Source organism: Etheostoma cragini, chromosome 3 (assembly GCF_013103735.1).
Source record: "Etheostoma cragini isolate CJK2018 chromosome 3, CSU_Ecrag_1.0, whole genome shotgun sequence".
NCBI classification, from domain to species: Eukaryota; Metazoa; Chordata; class Actinopteri; order Perciformes; family Percidae; genus Etheostoma; species Etheostoma cragini.
The window spans coordinates 11,300,773-11,319,152 of record NC_048409.1 but is presented as its reverse complement, the minus strand read 5'-3'; the positions used below and the strand labels follow the sequence as shown (position 1 = coordinate 11,319,152).

General features: G+C 40.0%; 1 protein-coding gene and 1 long non-coding RNA gene across 5 annotated transcripts in view; one reads left to right on the top strand and one right to left on the bottom strand.

Annotated features, from left to right (window-relative positions):
- Positions 1-18,380, top strand: part of stx1a (syntaxin 1A (brain)) — a 58,043-nt gene that overhangs the window by 2,851 nt on the left and 36,812 nt on the right. For all 4 annotated transcript variants that reach the window (XR_004656032.1, XR_004656033.1, XM_034867275.1 and 1 more), the window contains exon 2: positions 11,565-11,642. Coding sequence is in view for 2 of the 4 variants with exons in the window: in XM_034867275.1 (XP_034723166.1) it covers positions 11,565-11,642 (78 nt within the window). In the remaining 2 variants the exon portion in view is untranslated. The remainder of the gene's footprint in view (positions 1-11,564; positions 11,643-18,380) is intronic.
- On the bottom strand, positions 628-16,622 carry LOC117941996. The gene is made up of 3 exons (XR_004656034.1): positions 16,608-16,622; positions 16,399-16,402; positions 628-694 (listed from the first exon to the last, which is right to left on the bottom strand). It is a non-coding gene; the product is annotated as an uncharacterized LOC117941996 (long non-coding RNA).

The following is an 18,380-nucleotide window of genomic DNA, read 5'->3' as shown; positions in this document are numbered from 1 at the left end:
TTTTTCACATTTATTGCATGTAAAAGCAAAACTTTATTTATCAACACAAAATCTGAAACCGAGGCTTTATTGACATGAATGTTAGATTTTAAGAAGGAATGCACTGATGCAACCTTTTCTCTCCTGATGCTGAGTCCTCCCCACCGCGACTTAATGAACCTAAGGGTGACAGTGGAGACATTACATTTTATAATGACACCGAGGACAGTGACATCTGGCCAACATCAGGGCTGATGCTTATCATTGAATTGTCATGTTCAATTTGGATTTGTTAATCTTCTTAAAGTTTAATGTTGTCAGTCCTCTCCTAGTGAAAATGTTAGTTTTGTGCTACGTTTTTCAAATTGCTGAAATGGGTGAAATATGTTTCACTTCAAGTGACATGTTACAAAGATATCAATAGGGATACAACGCTATGGAAATTTAACCTCACGGTTATAGTGACCAAAATTATCACGGTGTTCGGTATTATCACGGCCTTGAGCGACAACGTTTTTCCTGCGCGTTCTGCAGACAGGATAACTGTCTTCAATCCACTGTCCTCTGGCATTCATATAATAACCAAAATATGGCCCTGCTTCAGACTTGGTCCTCCTAGAAGGCTAATAAATGTCCTGAGCACTCCTCATTCCGCCATGATTCCAACTTCAAGAAACGCACGTTGTAGGCTACGCAGTGCGCCTGCACGGCAACTCTGAAAAAGCAGGAACGGATTAAACCCACGGTTTCCACTGTGATAATAATGATATTTTAAATGAAACCGGTAATCGTTCTTGTCAACATGTTTCTCGTGGTTTACCGTACACCAGTAATCGCTACATCCCTAGATATCACACACGTGTTTATTTTCACATACAACCCAGAAGACTGAGCTATACAGATTGTATTGCTTCTGTGTCGGTGTGTGTGTTTTCACACTGCTAGTGTACTCACCCGTGTGCTTACTGATGATGTGTCATTTTGGCAGGGAATTGAGTTTTGCTCATATTTGTGTGAGAGTGCAGGTTCTGCTCCAACATTGCCCATATGCACATAGCTATATTAGCTCAACACCTGCAGATGACTCTGCTCTTCCCGTGGCTCATTAGCTTGCTGCCCAAAAACTGTCAGTCTCAATAACTAAAATGGTCATACACTCCCAGTCGGCCAAGCATTGATTTAATGACAGATGGTGCAGATGAGATGCAGTTTTCAGCAGTCTTCGAGCTCCGAAACCTAAGGTGGAAACATAAGGAGGAGGTTATTACATATTTCACACACCACAGGAACTGTTATCAATCAAATGTGATTGTTTATCTGCTGACGTTTTATCAGCTCTGTCATTTTTCGTCTTCTTGTCTTGTCGTTTGATTGACCATATCTGCTTCTTTTCCCCTCTCCGTCCCTATTTTAATAATAACCCACTCTTTCTTTTATCCCCTCAGTGATGCTGAGTTCCTCCGTTATTGCTCTTTTCCTATCAGGGATTTATCAGATGGCTTCCTGTCCTCCCTTTTACTTTTCTTTATCCCTCCTGCCCCCTCTTTGCAGCTTTGTTAGTCAGTGTTAGTATTGATTCAGGCAGCTCTTTGTGTGTGAGTATGGAGGGAGTAGTCACTGTCACTGGCTGTTTGGCGTTAGAGTGACACATTAACTAACAGGATGGATGTGGTACACCGACTCAGGCGCCCTGTGTGTCTTTGATTCTTGTTTCTTTTCATTATCCTTTTCTCTTTTGTTTTTTTCCTCACATCCAGCTCACCTTTATTCCACGCCATCACCTTTTTTTAGTTTTTTCCCACAACCTGATCTTGGCTGCTAACACTTTTGTCAGTGACACAAATAACATTGTGTGAACAAAGCCACATTGGTTGCTGTTAAATTAATCACTTGTCCGCGAGGGTCAGAGGTTTTATTGGTCCTCGTTCAAAGTTTCAAGCCGCTACAAACGAGTGAATTAGGCAGCAGCAAAATGCGCTTGCATCATCCTATATTGTTGCTACTAAGAAAGACACATTCATACACACATTATTCAACACATAAAGGCTGCATAATTGCATTACTGAGCTGTGAAATGAGTGTGACCCATCTGGAAATTCACCAGGAACGTGTCTGTCTTTGCAAATTAGGTGACAATTCCAATATCAGCTGCTAATAGTTATTTTTGAAATGTGTGAATGGCTGGTCTATTGGATCACTATTTATTACATTATCCTTAGCCAGTGAAGCATGAAATAATGGCTCATATTTATGCTAATGTCTTGAGCGGTCTTCTACCTGTGAGCGTTCCTTGAAATAGACATCTGCTGATGGGTTTTATAGAGTTGACCATGTGGGAATATCGTATTGTTTATTCCTGTGCTTCTCATAAAGAATAGCAGCTCCAGAGGCATCATCTAATGTATATCCTGATAATAAATAAAGACAATTCTGTAATCAGACTTTTCCCTTCTGCAGTGGGAGAATGAGCTTTGGGTCATCTTTGTTAGTGCTGCTAAAATGTGTAGTGTGCAGACCTCCCCCTTCACATCAACTCATAGTCAATGGCAGCAGAGTGGTTCTTTAGCAGTGCAGATGACACCTTTTATCACAGATAATTGTTGGAGATTAAGGCTATGAACTGACTTCATCAGGCCCCCCCATCAGTAGCTCTGTCTGTCTTTGTTAGGTGATAATCTTTCATAAGAATAATATACTGAGTACCCAGGGCCCTCATGTGAGGATGGCCCAAAAAGGTGCTAGAATGAATCGCTGTGGATGCAGGGAGGGGCCCATAGAAAACACCTTTCTACATGGCCCAGAATTTTGTGCTACGCCCCCGCGCAGAAGGACTTGGATGTTGTCTGACTTCACGACTTGATCGGCTCGACATCATTTGTCAGTTCCCACCAAAACTGTTACAAACCACAAAATCATGGTTTGGTTTAAATCAACTCCTTGCAGTAATGTTTTGGCCTTTTAGGGCAAGCGGAAGCCATGAACACCATACTGACATATCTTTATATTATAGTGGATAAGGCACATTTGTTATGTGAATGTTTTATATAATTACACATCCAGCAGATTTCTGTATTTCGCTCTGTCTTTGGTCTACTAATTCCCGAGAGAAATATCTGGCTTTTCAGCTGCTAAACGCTCCACAGGTAGTCGGTCTGTCTGCTGTTTGATGCCGAGCATGTACCATACAGGGGCGTTTTAGAGCTTTGCCTTTTGAGGCTGAAAACATGGTTAAAAGAAGTCAATTTTGACTGCAGTTTGGCATTTGGTTTAGCCATCCATGGACAACAAGATTCTTCCTCTGTGACCTTTGTGGCTAACAGCTAGTCACACTAGTTCCTCCCGACTTCCTGATGCACACGAATCATACATCTTAGTGTAGCTATTTGCTAAAACACTGATGAAATTTTTTATTTTTTAAGTTTAGTCAATTGACAGACGAACTAATAATCTGCACTGACTTTGATAATTGATTAATTATTGAAGGCCTTTTTAAGCCAAACATTTTTCCAGTTCCACCTTCTGATACGTGAGGATTTCCTGCTTTCATTTTTCCTATGTAATTGAAAACTGAAAATCCTAAGTTTTGGATTGTTTGTCAGACAAAACAAGTAATATTGAAAACATTACTTTGGATTTTAGGAAATTGTGATTAAATACTTTTTTAAAACATTAATAAAAATAAAAAAACATTAATAAAATGATAAAAAATCATGAAAATTACTCAACAATAAAATAATACTTTTTATTTTGTGTCCATCTCTCTGCCTTTTCCACCTCTGTTTTCGGATATTTTTCTTTTTTTTTCTTTTCATTTTTCATCCTACAGCTCTTTCATCTGGCCCTCTTACTGGGATTCTTTTTCTACATCCTGCCATTCCTTGACATCCTCCTTACTCTCTGTTACATTTCCCTCATATCTACAATATAATTGTGTTAGTGGTGCACTGGTGCTGTCATAATCCTTCATGGTCAGTGAGGCACTCTAGGGAGAAGGAACTGGGGGTGGGAAAAGCCATGGCATATGTGGTGACAACACATCTCTTTTCCCTTCCTCTGATCTGTCATTAAAGTTCAACTGAAGTTTTATGACATTTTCTCACACACTCCTGCAAGGCTGAACACTAGTCTCGCTTTGCCAGACCAGTCACACGCTGTGGAGCGGAGGAGGGTTTGGCTACTCACATAGCATTCTGGGATGGGAGAGAACGTGCTCTTGTTTATTGGCATTTTCTTTAAACCAATCACAATTGCCATGGCCGCCGCCAAGCTCTTCACAGAGCCGCTACGTTGTTGGAGAGATAACTCAGATTGGACAGATAGTCTAGCTAGCTGTCTGGATTTACCTTGCAGAGTTCTGAGGAGCAGTTAACCATAGCCCTCAGAAATCCACCGGAGGAAATTACAACAAAAAAGAAAGCGGAAAGAACATGATATCGGCTAAAATATACGCATCCGGCGGAATTTCCTGCGGCACCGGACTAATCCTGGAAGTCAAGGACATACACTAGCTGAACACTGACCGAGCTGCTGCATCTGCATACACATGTGCCCAGGTCAGAACAGTTTTTGTATGAAAATCCTCAACAGCATGTCATTTACGTATTCATATCCATACCAATTGGCCAATTACATGCTAATAAGCCAAAATGGAAGTAAGCATCCACTATTTAGTCTGAAAGGTCAGTCGTCTCTTCTGAGTCCCTGCAAAAGAAAGACTTCTGTGTGAGAATTGGCAGCTGCAGACATTTGAAGTCAGGCCTCAAAATTGATTATCATTGATTTGTGGAAAGACATGCTTTGATCGCATCATAAGTCATTATTTAACCTTTCGTGGTGTGGCAGTTTGCAAATTAGTATTTAGGCGTGTTTAAATGTTATCACTTTGATAAGTATATTGTTATAGGTTAGAAAGATGTGAAGGACGCAGAGGGCAGAGAGGGATGAAAGACACAGAGGATAATGGAAGGAAGAGCAAAAGGGGGATGCAATGTGGGAAATTGATAAACTCAAGAACAAGAGATTTGCATGGGGAAAGTGTAGTTATCGTTCCATAATTCATAATAATAAACAGTAGAACAGGACATTTCCCCCAGGACCAGCTAATAATAATAATCATCTAAAGTGTGCTGTTTTGCGTGGATAAATTGGTGTTAAGGAAGGATAATGTTAAAGAAGAAAGAGAAACACAAAGTAAAGGCGTGAGGGGGATGAGCGAGACAAAGGTAACCAAGTCCATGTTGTGTAGGCCAGCTGCTGTAGTGAATCTAAAGCCTGGAGGAAGGAGAGTGAGAGAGAAGGAGGCAAGAGAATGATAGACAGGGTAAATGAGAAAGGAAAAACGAAGATGATTAAAGAGGGAGGACGTTGAGGAGGATTGTTAGGGGAAAAAAAGGAAATTGTTCCACATACACACACTTTGACTCTGTGCTGCTGTGATGGCAGCGCTTCATCTCTTCTCCCACCCACATTCCTTTTCTTTATGCTACTGCTGAACCCCGCTCGCTGCGGGCAGGGCTGATAAAATCACCCTGTTAACCTCGGCCCAGATCTGTTTCTCACTAGAATGCAAAGCAGGAACTAGATGTAGTCTATTTGAACAAAAATCCAAATGAAAAACCCATAAAAAAAGTTCCCAGTAAAATGACGTGCCTGCAGAGAAAACACAGCCAAGAGCCCTTTCATGGGAGTCCTTAAAGAGTGACAATTAAATCTCTGTAAGCGTTATATATGGAGATTCACAATAAAAGTAAAATAGAAACGTCTTGGGTTTGAAGGTTTTCAAAATGTGATGGATTGAATTCCAGACTCTAGCACCACTTTGAGAAACTCCTGGCTTGATGTTCTCACTAAATCACTGTTTTGTCTTACTTAATTTTGCAGTCTGAAACTGTGTTCATGTTAGCTGTTTTGTGTGCCACCCTAAGGATGTCATTTCCAGTCAAAGCTGGGGTAGTACTTGCAATTACAGCAGTTAACGTTTATGATTTTGATTGAAGAAACGAATGTCAATTCATGAGCCTTGATCTCATCACCATTTTCCTCTGACACAGGAAGTCCCACCTTCAAAAATCTGATTGGCATGATTTTTTTTTCCAACTAGGAAATAGCCGGCAGTGACCATGACACCAGATGTGTTTGCTGGGAATTTTGATTTTCTGGGAATTTTGAATTTTCTGGGAATTTTAAAATTTTCTGGGAATTTTAAAATTGTCTGGCTCCAGATTTTCCAGATGTGGAACCAGGCCAAAATATTTTAAACTGGGCAGTCAACATGCTTTAAAGCGTCTACTTTATTATGGTTGGTTGTGTTTACAAGTTACACAAAACTCAGTTAAGTCTGTTTCTGGTTTGGCAGTTTCGAATAGTACTAAGGTTGCTGAAATAATTATAACATACAGAAGGTAGAATGTTGTGTTCTGCATTTGTACCAGATTCAAACTCAAATAAGCTTGCTTTGGAAGTACTACAGCACATATATGTGTATCTTACATTAAAACAAAAAAATATTGATCTGTATTCTTATATCTAAGTTATTATAATAGTTTTTCCAGCGGACTACATCTGCAGACATTTACACATAAGTTTCTGTCCTGAATCAAACGTTGATTTTGTTCAAAGATTTTTCCCGGTGTTGTTATCAGTGAGGAGACAGAACAGTAATGTGAAAGGAACAGCTCACCCTATCACTTCCTGTGTCCTCTTGTCACCCACGCTGCTCCCTGGTTGTGTAATTATCCTGTCTCGATAGCCCTACACTGTGTCCTCCTCTCCCATCCGCCACTAATTTACGCTGACAGTCAGCCGACCAGCTGGGCAATCCATCAATTATGGACCGGTATTTTGATCCGTGGTTTTGCTGTGTCAGCATCAGCTCTGCTCTGAGCCACCAATGCTCCATTTGATTTTGATAAATTGAACATAAATCATGGTCAATGTTTGGATTTTCTGGTGACTTACGAATTAAAAAGTCACTGTGGATACAAGCATCAGCTTCATGCTTAAAATGAAAGTGAAAATGAATCCTCATGTGTGATGTTCCTGCCGCTGTTCCTGGATACATGTAGACTGTAGATCTCTCAGCCTGTTGGTGCAGAATGTCCACAGGGCTTTTAGCATGGGCGCAGATGAAGGCACCGCCATGGCTATTTATATAAGTAGGATTTTGTGTTTATATGTGCTGTTAAATGTCTTTGTGAGAATGAGCATAGTGAGCATTGGCATTTTTGGAAAGTAAGGACACTGGCCTCTCTTTACTTCTTCCAAAAGACTTTCACTGACTTCTAGTGGCATCTCGCCGTGCAGATAGTTTTGGTTTCATTTGCCCAGGTTTTCTGATATGCTTCTCTGAGAGTTCTATCACTGCACCACAACAGTGGAGGTGAGTAGAAATGTGTTTGTCCTGGTTAGTGCATCAAAACTTCAAACAGAAACATGTCATTCCAGAAACAGAAGTCTCAGTTACTCTGGATAATTCACCTTGCTGTCTTTGACAATGTGTAAGAAAACTTTTCACTGCAAGGTCTGTAAGGCCCCGTTTATGTTTATGGGATGAATGGTAAAGTTCCCTTGACTTGGATGCGTTCATGTGATCTAAAAATTCAAGGCTGTTCTATGAAGATACGGTGCCCTGACAATGCAGCTCCACATCAAATACATTGGTGGGCATGGAGTTATGGTTAATGTGAGCCATTTTATTTGTTTGACTTTTCACGCAGTTTCGTATCATTAAGCTTTTTAGATAAATGGCTTTTGATGTTGATGCAAGCCCTATTTCCAAGTTGGAAACTTGGTCTTAAAAGCAGATGTACATACTGTGTGAGCACCAACGCTTTTAAATATTTTTCATATTTGTATTGTAGTGTATAGGTACTGAGCATGTGTGTGTAATTCAGACTTGTGTGTAATATGTATAATAACAAATTAGAAATAGAGTGTAAATTATAATTTCCCCTTGTGGGACTAATAGAGGATACATTCATCTTAATTGATCTTAATCTTAATGAATGTTACCTAGCTGTATTATGAAAATAAATCTGGTGCAGCAGTGATTTCTAATGGGACTGCAGGAAGCTGCTTGAATTGGCTTTATTACAAAGATGCAGGAAACTGGTCTGCTGTAATATGGAAACACAAAAGGACAATAAAGTGCTGCCCACATGACTTTCCATCTGTACTTGAACTGTCTCTCGCTGCTCTTCTCTTTCTTCTAAAATTGTGAAAAGGATCTGAATTTGCTCGCATGATCACTATAGTCCCACCCTCTCCATTTAACCTTAGTACTTACACATCAACACACGTCTCTATGTCCCCTTTTTGCACATACAATTACACTTTCACAGCTTTGGATAATTATTGTGTTGTTTCTCCTCTTCTTTTTTTGTCTGTGCTGAGGGCTGTGATTTTGTACCCCGCACACTAGATGTCTGTTTTGTCTCTCGCTCCCACACTCATGGACTATATTTCCTGCACCCCTGTTTTCACTGGATCTGCAGGCACTGCCTTTTGTCTGTATGGAGCGACTCCCTGCTGGCATGGTGCCTAGAACAACTCTCTAATCTAATAAACAGCATAATCAGGCCGCTACTCCTGCCGCGGTGTTTCACCCATGTGTGATCCCCAGAGACAAAGTGAATAGAAGGGTTATAGCCTAATGGGGACCGGCTTTTGTAGGCCTTGATCTCTCCACGTGTTAACCTTCTGTTGTATGTAACATATGTATTACAAAAGTTAGCTGTGTGCATGAATGTTTGCAAGTCTGGCTTTAGAGCATCATCCGTGTGTGGACAGTCAAGTCTGTAGGCCGAGTCAAGAATGTAGCATTGATGTCCTCTCCCAGGCAGCGACAATGTGCCTCAGCATGTGGGAACTTCTGATCCGGGGGGGAGGTGGAGGTTTGGAGTGCATCGCTTAGATCTTCTCCCCTTCTGACCACTCAAAGAAAAAGCCAGACCAAAGTGCTCTTCTCTCTGCAGGAGATACAGCATCTCTGTGTGGAGGCGGTGCACATTACTGGTGCTTGGAGCTTATTCTGATTCCCTGCTTGTCGTCGTCGTCCTCCTCTGCCTCCTGCTGCTGCTGCCGCCTATTTGCTCTCTGCTTCCACTAGTCTGCTCATCCACAATGCACCTCATTGCCATACCAACACCAAACTTATTTATTGATACCATCTGAAGAGTTTTACTCCACACCAAGAAAATGACACCTACCATGGCTGTTGTCATGATAGGTGGGCACTTTAAAGATAAACCCTCAGATTAGGAATATTGAGGAAAAATCATTTTCCAAATGTTTAGTTTTAATAAATAAAACTAAAGTCTGAGTGAGTTTAAATTAGTATAAGCGTGATCACAGTGGCTCTGTCTTCCTCTCACTTAGTTTTGCGTCAATTGCCTCACCATCTCTTGCTAAAGTCTGTCCTCTCAGACGTTTTTCTCACGAAATGGTTCCTCTCCTGCTGTTCTTCTGCCTGTTTTCCAAAATTTATTCTCTGCCTCTCCACTTCTGTGTCAGCACACGTTAACTCTCCACAAAATGGAGTTGGACATATACTGTACATTTGAAAAAACTTGGTTTTAATCACTTGAAATGTCATCACAAGCAAAGAGGTTGTAATTCCGGCTTTGCTCTTTTTATTTTTATTTTTTATTGATATTAAACATTTTTGTGGAGGTACTGCTATGTGTTTGTTTAGGGCTTGGTGGATTATCCTCTGTTAAGTGTGATCTGTGTTTCTTGATTTCAATACACAAAAAATATGGGAAAAAACACTTTAGACTCCACAGAGCCTGAGCAGGACCACACAGAGAGAAGGTACATTCATGTTACCATCACAGGCGTCAATATCAATTAGCCCTTGATGAGCATATCAAAGATCTAGGTAGCCATCATGAATGTATTAAACAATTAAAGAGGAATTAACTGTTAAACACATGCAGGCAATACATTACCTCTATTAAAAATTGCATCCCCAACTTATATGATGATTTCTCCTGCTTCCTGCACTCTGCACTGCTGGACTAATGCATGCACATTAGTGTCTTTGTCTGGAGTCTAGACTAACCTTGCTGACTGCCTGCAGACATATATGGGATGAAAATAATATCTTAATGCAACTCTTTGCAGATTTTAAAGGTTAACTGGACCTGCCGGTTTAAAGATTATTTTCTTGGTTTTTACCTTATGTAAAAGGCAATGCATGGCTTAAAGTCTTCTGGATTCAAGAACATCATGCACATTATTCACTGCATTAAAACAGAACTCCACTAGTTCTAAACCAGCAAGACTTAAGGGATTTTTGCTTGATTAGAGGATTGGAGGTGGCGGGAGATCGGAGGTTGTGTGTTGAGAAGTAGAAATAAATACAATCCTTTGATATACACAACTATGAAAGTACATTCATTATAAGATTCTGTAGTAGTGCTACTGTCTTTAATCAAGGGCTGCAACGATTATTTTGCAGATTATTCTCTCAATTGGAAAAGATTTGGGATGAGAACAAGGATACTATCTCAGCCAGAAGAAAAAGGAAACTACGCTCCTTCTCTACAGCGTTTGCAAGAAGCAAATGGATCTCTAATGGGGAAGTGAATTAGTTTGACAGAGGCTAGATGAATGACATTACGCCACATGAGATCACTGCTAATGTAGTGTAATGGCTGATATGTGATTAGAATTGAACATGTATATCACAATGAATCATTGGCTAGATGCTGTTTGAGAAGTAACTTTTTTAAGATGAACCATTTGAACTGTAAAGTTTATTATTTTACTACAGACAGGCTAGGCCTTATATGTTTTATGTAATCATGTAAAATATGTAAACAAAAATGTTTTGGTACAGTTTAATGGAAAAGTTACATATTTATATTTACAACCTTTTATAATTTACATACATGTTGTTTTCTGAACAATTTTAGATCTTGCAGCAGAAAACGCTGCAAAGTTTTGTCATCTATTCGTACTGCTTGTATTCAGAGACCTGTAGTTGTTTTAAAAGCCGATTCCGCTGGACATTTGGGGAAACATTTGCTTTCTTACAGAGAGATGCTGTGTTGTCTGGCACAGCAACTTCCTGTTACACAAAATGTTGTATTTATACTTGCTTTTTTGTTTAAAATGCATGAATAAGATATAACTTGTAACTTAGTGAGCTTTAGAGGTGCTGGTCGGTGGACTATGCAACCTTTGGACAGAGCCAGACTAGCCGTTTCCCCCTATTTCCAGTATTTTTTGCTAAGCTAACTACCTCTTAGATGTAGCTTCAAATTTATGGAAAGATATTAAAGAAATATCAATCTTTTCAGGCAAATTAGCATATTACCCAAAATATTCTTTTATGTTTTTGTTAGTATGTATCTGTATGCTGATGCATGATTGTGCATGCTGGACTATTTAAAAGTCAAGGTTTTCTCTGCCCCTAGATCCTAATTCAATAATAACTTGCTAAACACTCGTCTTGTGGCTCTAATTACAAGTGTCATTAAGTGCTTCTTGTGTCTAATCAGTTGATGGGTGGATGAGTGTGGAGAGTGTGACCTGTGTTACAGTCGTACAATTAAGTCTTACATTTTTTTGTGTTGGTCCAGGGGAAGGAGACGACAGAGGAGGAGGATGAAGTCGCTGTGGGGATGGACAAAGGCTTTATGGATGAATTCTTTGAACAGGTTTGTTTCTCTCACAGTCCTGATTTTGCCTTTATTTTTATTTTCTCTATCTATCTCCTTCTCTCATATCACAAAATAAATAGATGGCTGTCCTGTAGGTTCTACATTGTACTGATGATTGCTATATAATAGAATACACTTCACTAAAAAATAATTACATTACAGAATACAACACAATACACAAAAATTGTGTTTATAAATTTTAACATAAGTACTATGCAATACTATAAAAAAAATCTATAAGTTTGGGGATCCTACAGTGATTATGATTATGGTGTTCATTTTTTAATGGTCTTACTGTACTGTACATCTTCCATATTAAGTGGTTTAAAAAGCAGGATAATTCGGCTGAAACAAGAATGGGGTTGAGAGAGATCTCCTCTCTAAAATCAATATTTATTATCATCTATTATGTCTGTCTTCAACTGTCACGGCCATATATCTTATATCTTAGTCCTTCTAAAACGTCTTCATCTGTCAATTTAAGAAAATGCTGACTGGCTTTAATTTCGATGTATTTAAATCACCATTGCAAATGCTGCTACAAATGTATTGAGTGAGGTTGGATGCCATTTAGCTGCATTTGTGAGTATTGAAAGAGGTGGGACAATCAGCACTTTGATATGCGAGTTTTCAAAGCAACAGGAGACAACAGACATATCACCCAGAGATCTGTGACCGAGCTGCAGGTGCAGCCCTTACCTTTTTGTGTCGGCAAACAACAGTCATGTCGACGTCTGAACTCCGGAGGAATTCCCAAACTCCTGTTTTTTTTAGCGGTGATTTTTGTTGCTTCCTTCAGCTTCTTTTGAAACAAAACTTTTCTTCTGGCTGTGGCGAGTAGCCGACGTGCTGTTGTGAGTCGCGTTGAAAATTACATCATCACGCGTAGCTATGGTGACCAGCCACCAGCAGTGGAAAGACGCCATAATGGGTCACTGGTTATGAAAAGCAGCTATGTTTAAAAGGCTCTGTGATCCTAAATAAACCTGTTTTGTCTTAAAGTCTGAAGCTACATGAGACTCATAGTAAACCTGCAAAATGTGCTGAAAGAAATGCCCCCGTGTTGTTAATTTAAGCCTCGTGTTGTTTGCAGTAGACCAACATTTAATTTTTCTGGGTCAACATTTTAAGTTTAAACCTTCTTAAGACACTTTTGTCACTTTTCCCAAATGAATTTTTTTGGGGACATTTCTGTTGTTCTGACCAAGTTTTTGAAGCCTTCTCCGACATTTGTTGTCACTTTTTGACGTTTTCTAACTTTTCCCGGAATTCTTTCTCACTTTTTACAATGTCTTTTTTGATTGTTTTATGACTTTTTTATTACTATTTTCCCCTACATTTCTGTCACTTTTTTCAGTGTTCTTAAATCATTTTTTTTCTTCAAATGCTATGAAATTAAAACCCAAATTCAATGAAAATAGTAAACTGATCAGTTATTTAACTTGTGAGGAGCGTTGTGTGGAACCATCTACTTTTTTTTTTACAATTTGGTTGAAGGAAACCCAAATTTCTGAATTTCTTTTTGAAAATGGGACAAATTTGACCCAGAGGACAACAGTAGGGTTAATTATTTTATTTGAATGAGCAACATGTACCTCCGGACAAAAACCTACATTTAGTATATTATGATTAACATATCAAATAATTTGAGCCAATTTATATTTTAGGGGTTTAGGATGCAAATGAGCGTTTGCGTTTCCCTGATTTATACATCAAACTATATTACACATGACTGTAGTGTAACTTAACATTTAAACAACAGTAGACTAGCTCAACTAAATGAAATACTACTCCAACACTACTGCACTGATGCATCACACGCCCTGCGAGCAAACACACACACACACACACACACACACACACACGCAGACCCACACACACGCAGACCCACACACACAGAGCCACACACACGCACACAGACCCACACAGAAAGACACAACCACAAACACAAACACACACACACACACAAAGACAGAGCAAGCCACAGACAGACAGACACACAGAGAACCGCACGCTTGCACACACACACACACACACACACACACACACACACACACAGAGAGACAGACAGACCCACACAGACAGACAGACAGACACTTACTATACCAGTACAAATGCAATTTTCTCTTCCTAAGCCAGGCGGAAGCTTTTTGTACCACTTCTTCTTTTTTGGCTTTTGCATTATCAGGCTTTGAAGCTCTACCAGCTGGGACCTCAAGGTGCTCTCAGTTCTCTCCCACTCTTGCTCTTTTTCCTGCTGAGTCAGCTTCAGGCTTTCTGTGGCCTGAAGGAGGGATGATTTGTTCTCCTTCCACTGGTTGAGATGACTCCCCAGCTGATGTTCATACTTTTTCTAAAGAGCATCCATGAGGTTCTTCTTGCTCTGGTCCTGCATCTCCAGCTGGGCTCTATGGGAAGCCTGGGATCTTTCCAGAATCTCCTTTGCCTCCTCGTCCTGTTTTAGGAGAGCTTCCGCTACCTTGCTCTATTTATCCTTTAGCTCCTGAGCTTGAGCCCTCTCCATCTTCAGATGGCTTTCCAACATCAAGTTGGTGGTCTTACCTACCGTGAGCATCTGTGTCTCTTTTCAAAGCTTCAACTTCTTAGTCGCACAAATATTTTTAAGGGCCTGCATCTCTCCCTTTATCTGCTTTAAATTGACTTTCAGGTCTTCAGTGATAATGGTCTGCAGGTCCAGATCTTTTGGGGCTTTTTCAAGTTGGGATTTCAGATGAGTCTCCACCTCCTTTTTCAGGGCCTCATTTTCTCCCTTAATCTGCTCCAATTTGACCTTCAGGTCTTCAGTAATGAAGTACTGCAGGTCCAGATCTTTTTGGGCTTTTTGCAGCCTGTTGCTGACTTTTCCCAGCTGGGATTTCAGATGCTCTGTTTCCCTGGGTGGGGAGGGGACACGTTCAGCCGGAGCCTCATCCAGCTGGGATCTATGGGAAGTCTGGGATCTTTCCCGTATCTCCTTTGCCTCCTTCTCCTGTTCTCGGAGAGCTTCCTCCATCTTCCTCAATTTATCCTTCAGCTCCTGAGCTTGAGCCCTCTCCATCTCCAGAAAGCTCTCCAACTCTAACTCCATGTTGGTCTTACTTACCTTGAGCTTCTGTCTCTCTTTACACAGCTCTATCTTCTGTGTCTCCACTTCCTTTTTCAGGGCCTCCTTCTCTCCCTTCATCTGCTCCAATTCGACCTTCAGGTCTTCAGTAATGAAGTACTGCAGGTCCAGATCTTTTTGGGTTTTCGCAACCTGTTGCTGATTTTTCCCAGCTGGGATTTCAGATGCTCTGTTTCCTTGGGTAGGGAGGGGACACGTTTCAGCCAGCTGAACTTTCAAGTTACACACCTCCCTCTGCATCAGCTCTTTCTCATGACCCCAACTGCTGCCCTCTCTCTGTTGTTGGAGCTAATCGAGTAGACTGGCCAGCAAGTCCTATTGGATGATCAGGTGAACTCTCCCCTCAGATTCAAATTGGGTGAGCGCCGCCTCGCTGTCCTTCAGCTCACACCGTACTTGTTCTTCAAGTGAACTGAGATAGAGGTTTGTTGGTTGAATCTCTCTGGAATTGAATTCGATGTTTTCCAGTGTTTTTTCTCCTGTTGCAATGTGCACCTTTGGATTGTCACAGTCAAATGACTCTCTGATACAAACTGGTGTCTGAGTGAATGTGTGTCAGAAATAAAGTCGGGTCCCAGTATTCAGTGTGTTGTTATGACAACAACAACATGTATTCTTATTTTTTCAATCCAAATGTTCATTGATTCTATTCCATTCTATCTTTGATTCTATTGTTGCTATGGGACACCAGTTTGTTTATGTTTGAATGTACAGTAAGAATGTAATGATTTCTGATGATTCCTAAAATCTGTCAGAAAGAACCCTTTACGAAATATAAAGGAAAGGAAAAAGATGAAGAGTACACACAAGTATGCACCAGCTGGGACGACATTTTCTCTAACTCCATTCATCATCTGCGCTCATTTACAATGTGCATTTACCACAATACAAATAAAATAATATATAGTAGTGTATTAACATAAAATGTTGATATAGTTGATTGTGAAACAATAAACATAATCTTGACTTTGAACTACATGTAACAGTGTGGCCAATGGTTTACTTTTACACCATACACACTAATTGCCTACTTCATGGCTGGTCATAATTTAAGATTTTGCATGTTAGAAATAATCTCTGGTTTTAAATTAAGGCTTCCCTAGCGGTCTGCTTTATGTCACTGTTGCAGTCAAAAGGTATCTGATTGGCCACATATTGAAACATTTACTTACTACTCTGTAGCCACCAGTGTTGGGAAAGTTACTTTTAAAAAGTTAGTTATAATTACTAGTTACTTCTTCCAAAAATTAACAAAATTTGATACTCAGTTATAAATTCTAAAAGTAATTAAAGCTGCAAGCAGCGTTGGACGGGCCCTCGCTAATCTGCGCGCGTCGGGGTTACTGGCGGATGCCGCTACATGCAACCGTGCATTTGTGCGGCTCTGACACTGCAAATTGTCACCAGTGAAGATGGAACTCCCTGCTGAGTTCAATGAGACTTCACACAAGACTCTACATCCTACAGTTCATTATCTGTCAAAGGGGGCGTTTCCGAATCATAGGGCCGTGTCAAACTATCACCAATGAAAAAGGAAGTCTCTGCTGATTTCATTGATACCTTACACAACACTATACATTTTTAATGGGTCACCAGTTATGAAAGTGGGCGTTCAATGACACTTCACACAAGACTGTACCTTAACTGGTTCAATTGTTATGGAGGGGTGCGTGGCCTGAGTGAGTGGGCGTTGTTAAAGCATAGCGAGCGGTTCAGTATCACAAGTAGATCACACGTTATAAGTTTCATGTAAATCGGATGATGTTTGTCATATAAGGCTGATTTCCCATTGCCAGTTGGTGACTCTTGGTGATTGTGGGAAAAAAAGCAGATATGACAACGTACACTGTAGAGACAGACACTTTCTCACAATGGCTGCCATGCCACGCCCACACCGTTTGACAAAAAGATTTTTTTTAATAACTTTTCATCATTAACGTCTTTAGATGACACAGACTAAATTTGTAGTCTATCTGATGAAATCTCTGCGAGGAGTTTGTCAAAGTATAGCACCTTATCTTTTAGGCCTGCTTCCTGTTGCCACTAAAGGGCGATATGCTCCAATGTAGTTTTATGTCCATCCTTCTATGCTACATATGTGTACCAAGTTTCTTAAGTCTACGTTACACGTACTGCAGGGGCTCAATTTTCTTGATTTTGTAGGGGGCGCTAGCGAGCCATTTTTGTGCGCCTATTTCCAAAACCCTTAAAATACATACCTTTTCACCAGATTTGATGCAACTGCCAAATTTGGTGAGTTTTTGATTATGTAAGCCCCTCAAAAAAGGCAATTAATTTGCCAGAATAATAATAATTCCTTCAGTTCCAATAGGGCCTTTTCCCACTTTTGGCGCTCGGACCCAAAAAATCAATTAACAATGTTTTTACGTCTGTACCCGGGACTTACTCTCCTGTGGTTTGACAATCATTACATGAGAAATACATGGTATAACTTCAAAATAACTGCTAAAACACTGTAAATGTGATGTTTTAGCTCTGAGGGAACTCTGCAGTCTTTTTTCTCCTCTCTTTTCTGTTCTGACACTGCTTGTTGCCACTGATAGACTGTCTGTATCCATCCTAGATACTGAGATGTACGTCTCTTTATTTGTAAGGATTTTCAGTCTGTTACATCTGCCTACAAGTGAGAAGGCAATGAAAGAGGAGATTGAGTGAAATGTGGAGACAGCAAGCAAAAGAGAACAGTTTGAGACTGAGCGAGAGATTTTGAAAGGAGAGTTTAGAGTAGGTAGAGTGATGTGGAAAAGTCAGACATCAAACCAGAGAGGAGGAACAGGTACATGTGCCATAGGGGGGTGTAGACAGTGAAGGAGCAGAGGGAGAGAAAGAGTAATCAGGCTCTCCCCCTGACTGGGTGCAACACAGACCACAGCTGCCTTTTGTCCTTCACTCACACCACAATCATCACCCTCAGAGTGTGGCTATTGATTTCATAATGTGTTTGTGGCATCTGTTTTTGTATGTGGCTGTGTATTTAAGTATCATGTACTACACTGTACAGCGTATCTGGATCTATTGTGTAGTTGTGTGGATAGAATTGCTTATATTGCAATTTAAGGATAAGGGTGCATTTTATCATTTTAAAAATACTTAACAAAGAAACCAGAGACAATAATAAATGTATCATTTTAACAAGATCAAGTACTTTACATCCAACACCTCTCAGATCCCAAGTGGAAAGTGAAAGATGAGAGAGAAAACTGGCATGAAATTGTTCAACAAAAACCTAAAATATTCTGATATATTTATGATCAACAAACTTCAATGGTTGTTTAATTTTGACTTCTTTAAGTTAGTCATCTTTGACTATCTATAGATCCTGGGAAAGAAGTCAGGGTGGACAGTTTATTTTACTTTTGTCACTTGTAGTTGAGTGTCACAATAACTTTTTCTTTATGCAGAATTTTCAAAATATTGTACACATAAAGTTTTGAAAATGTGGTATAGGTTGTGGGAATCAGCATTAACTATTTTTAGACTTTTCATTGTGTCATTTGAAAATGTCAAATGTGCTGCACAGAGCTTTACTACATATTCGGTTGACATATTTCTTTATAATAAACGTGGCCTGTGAAGGTTATTCCCCTCAG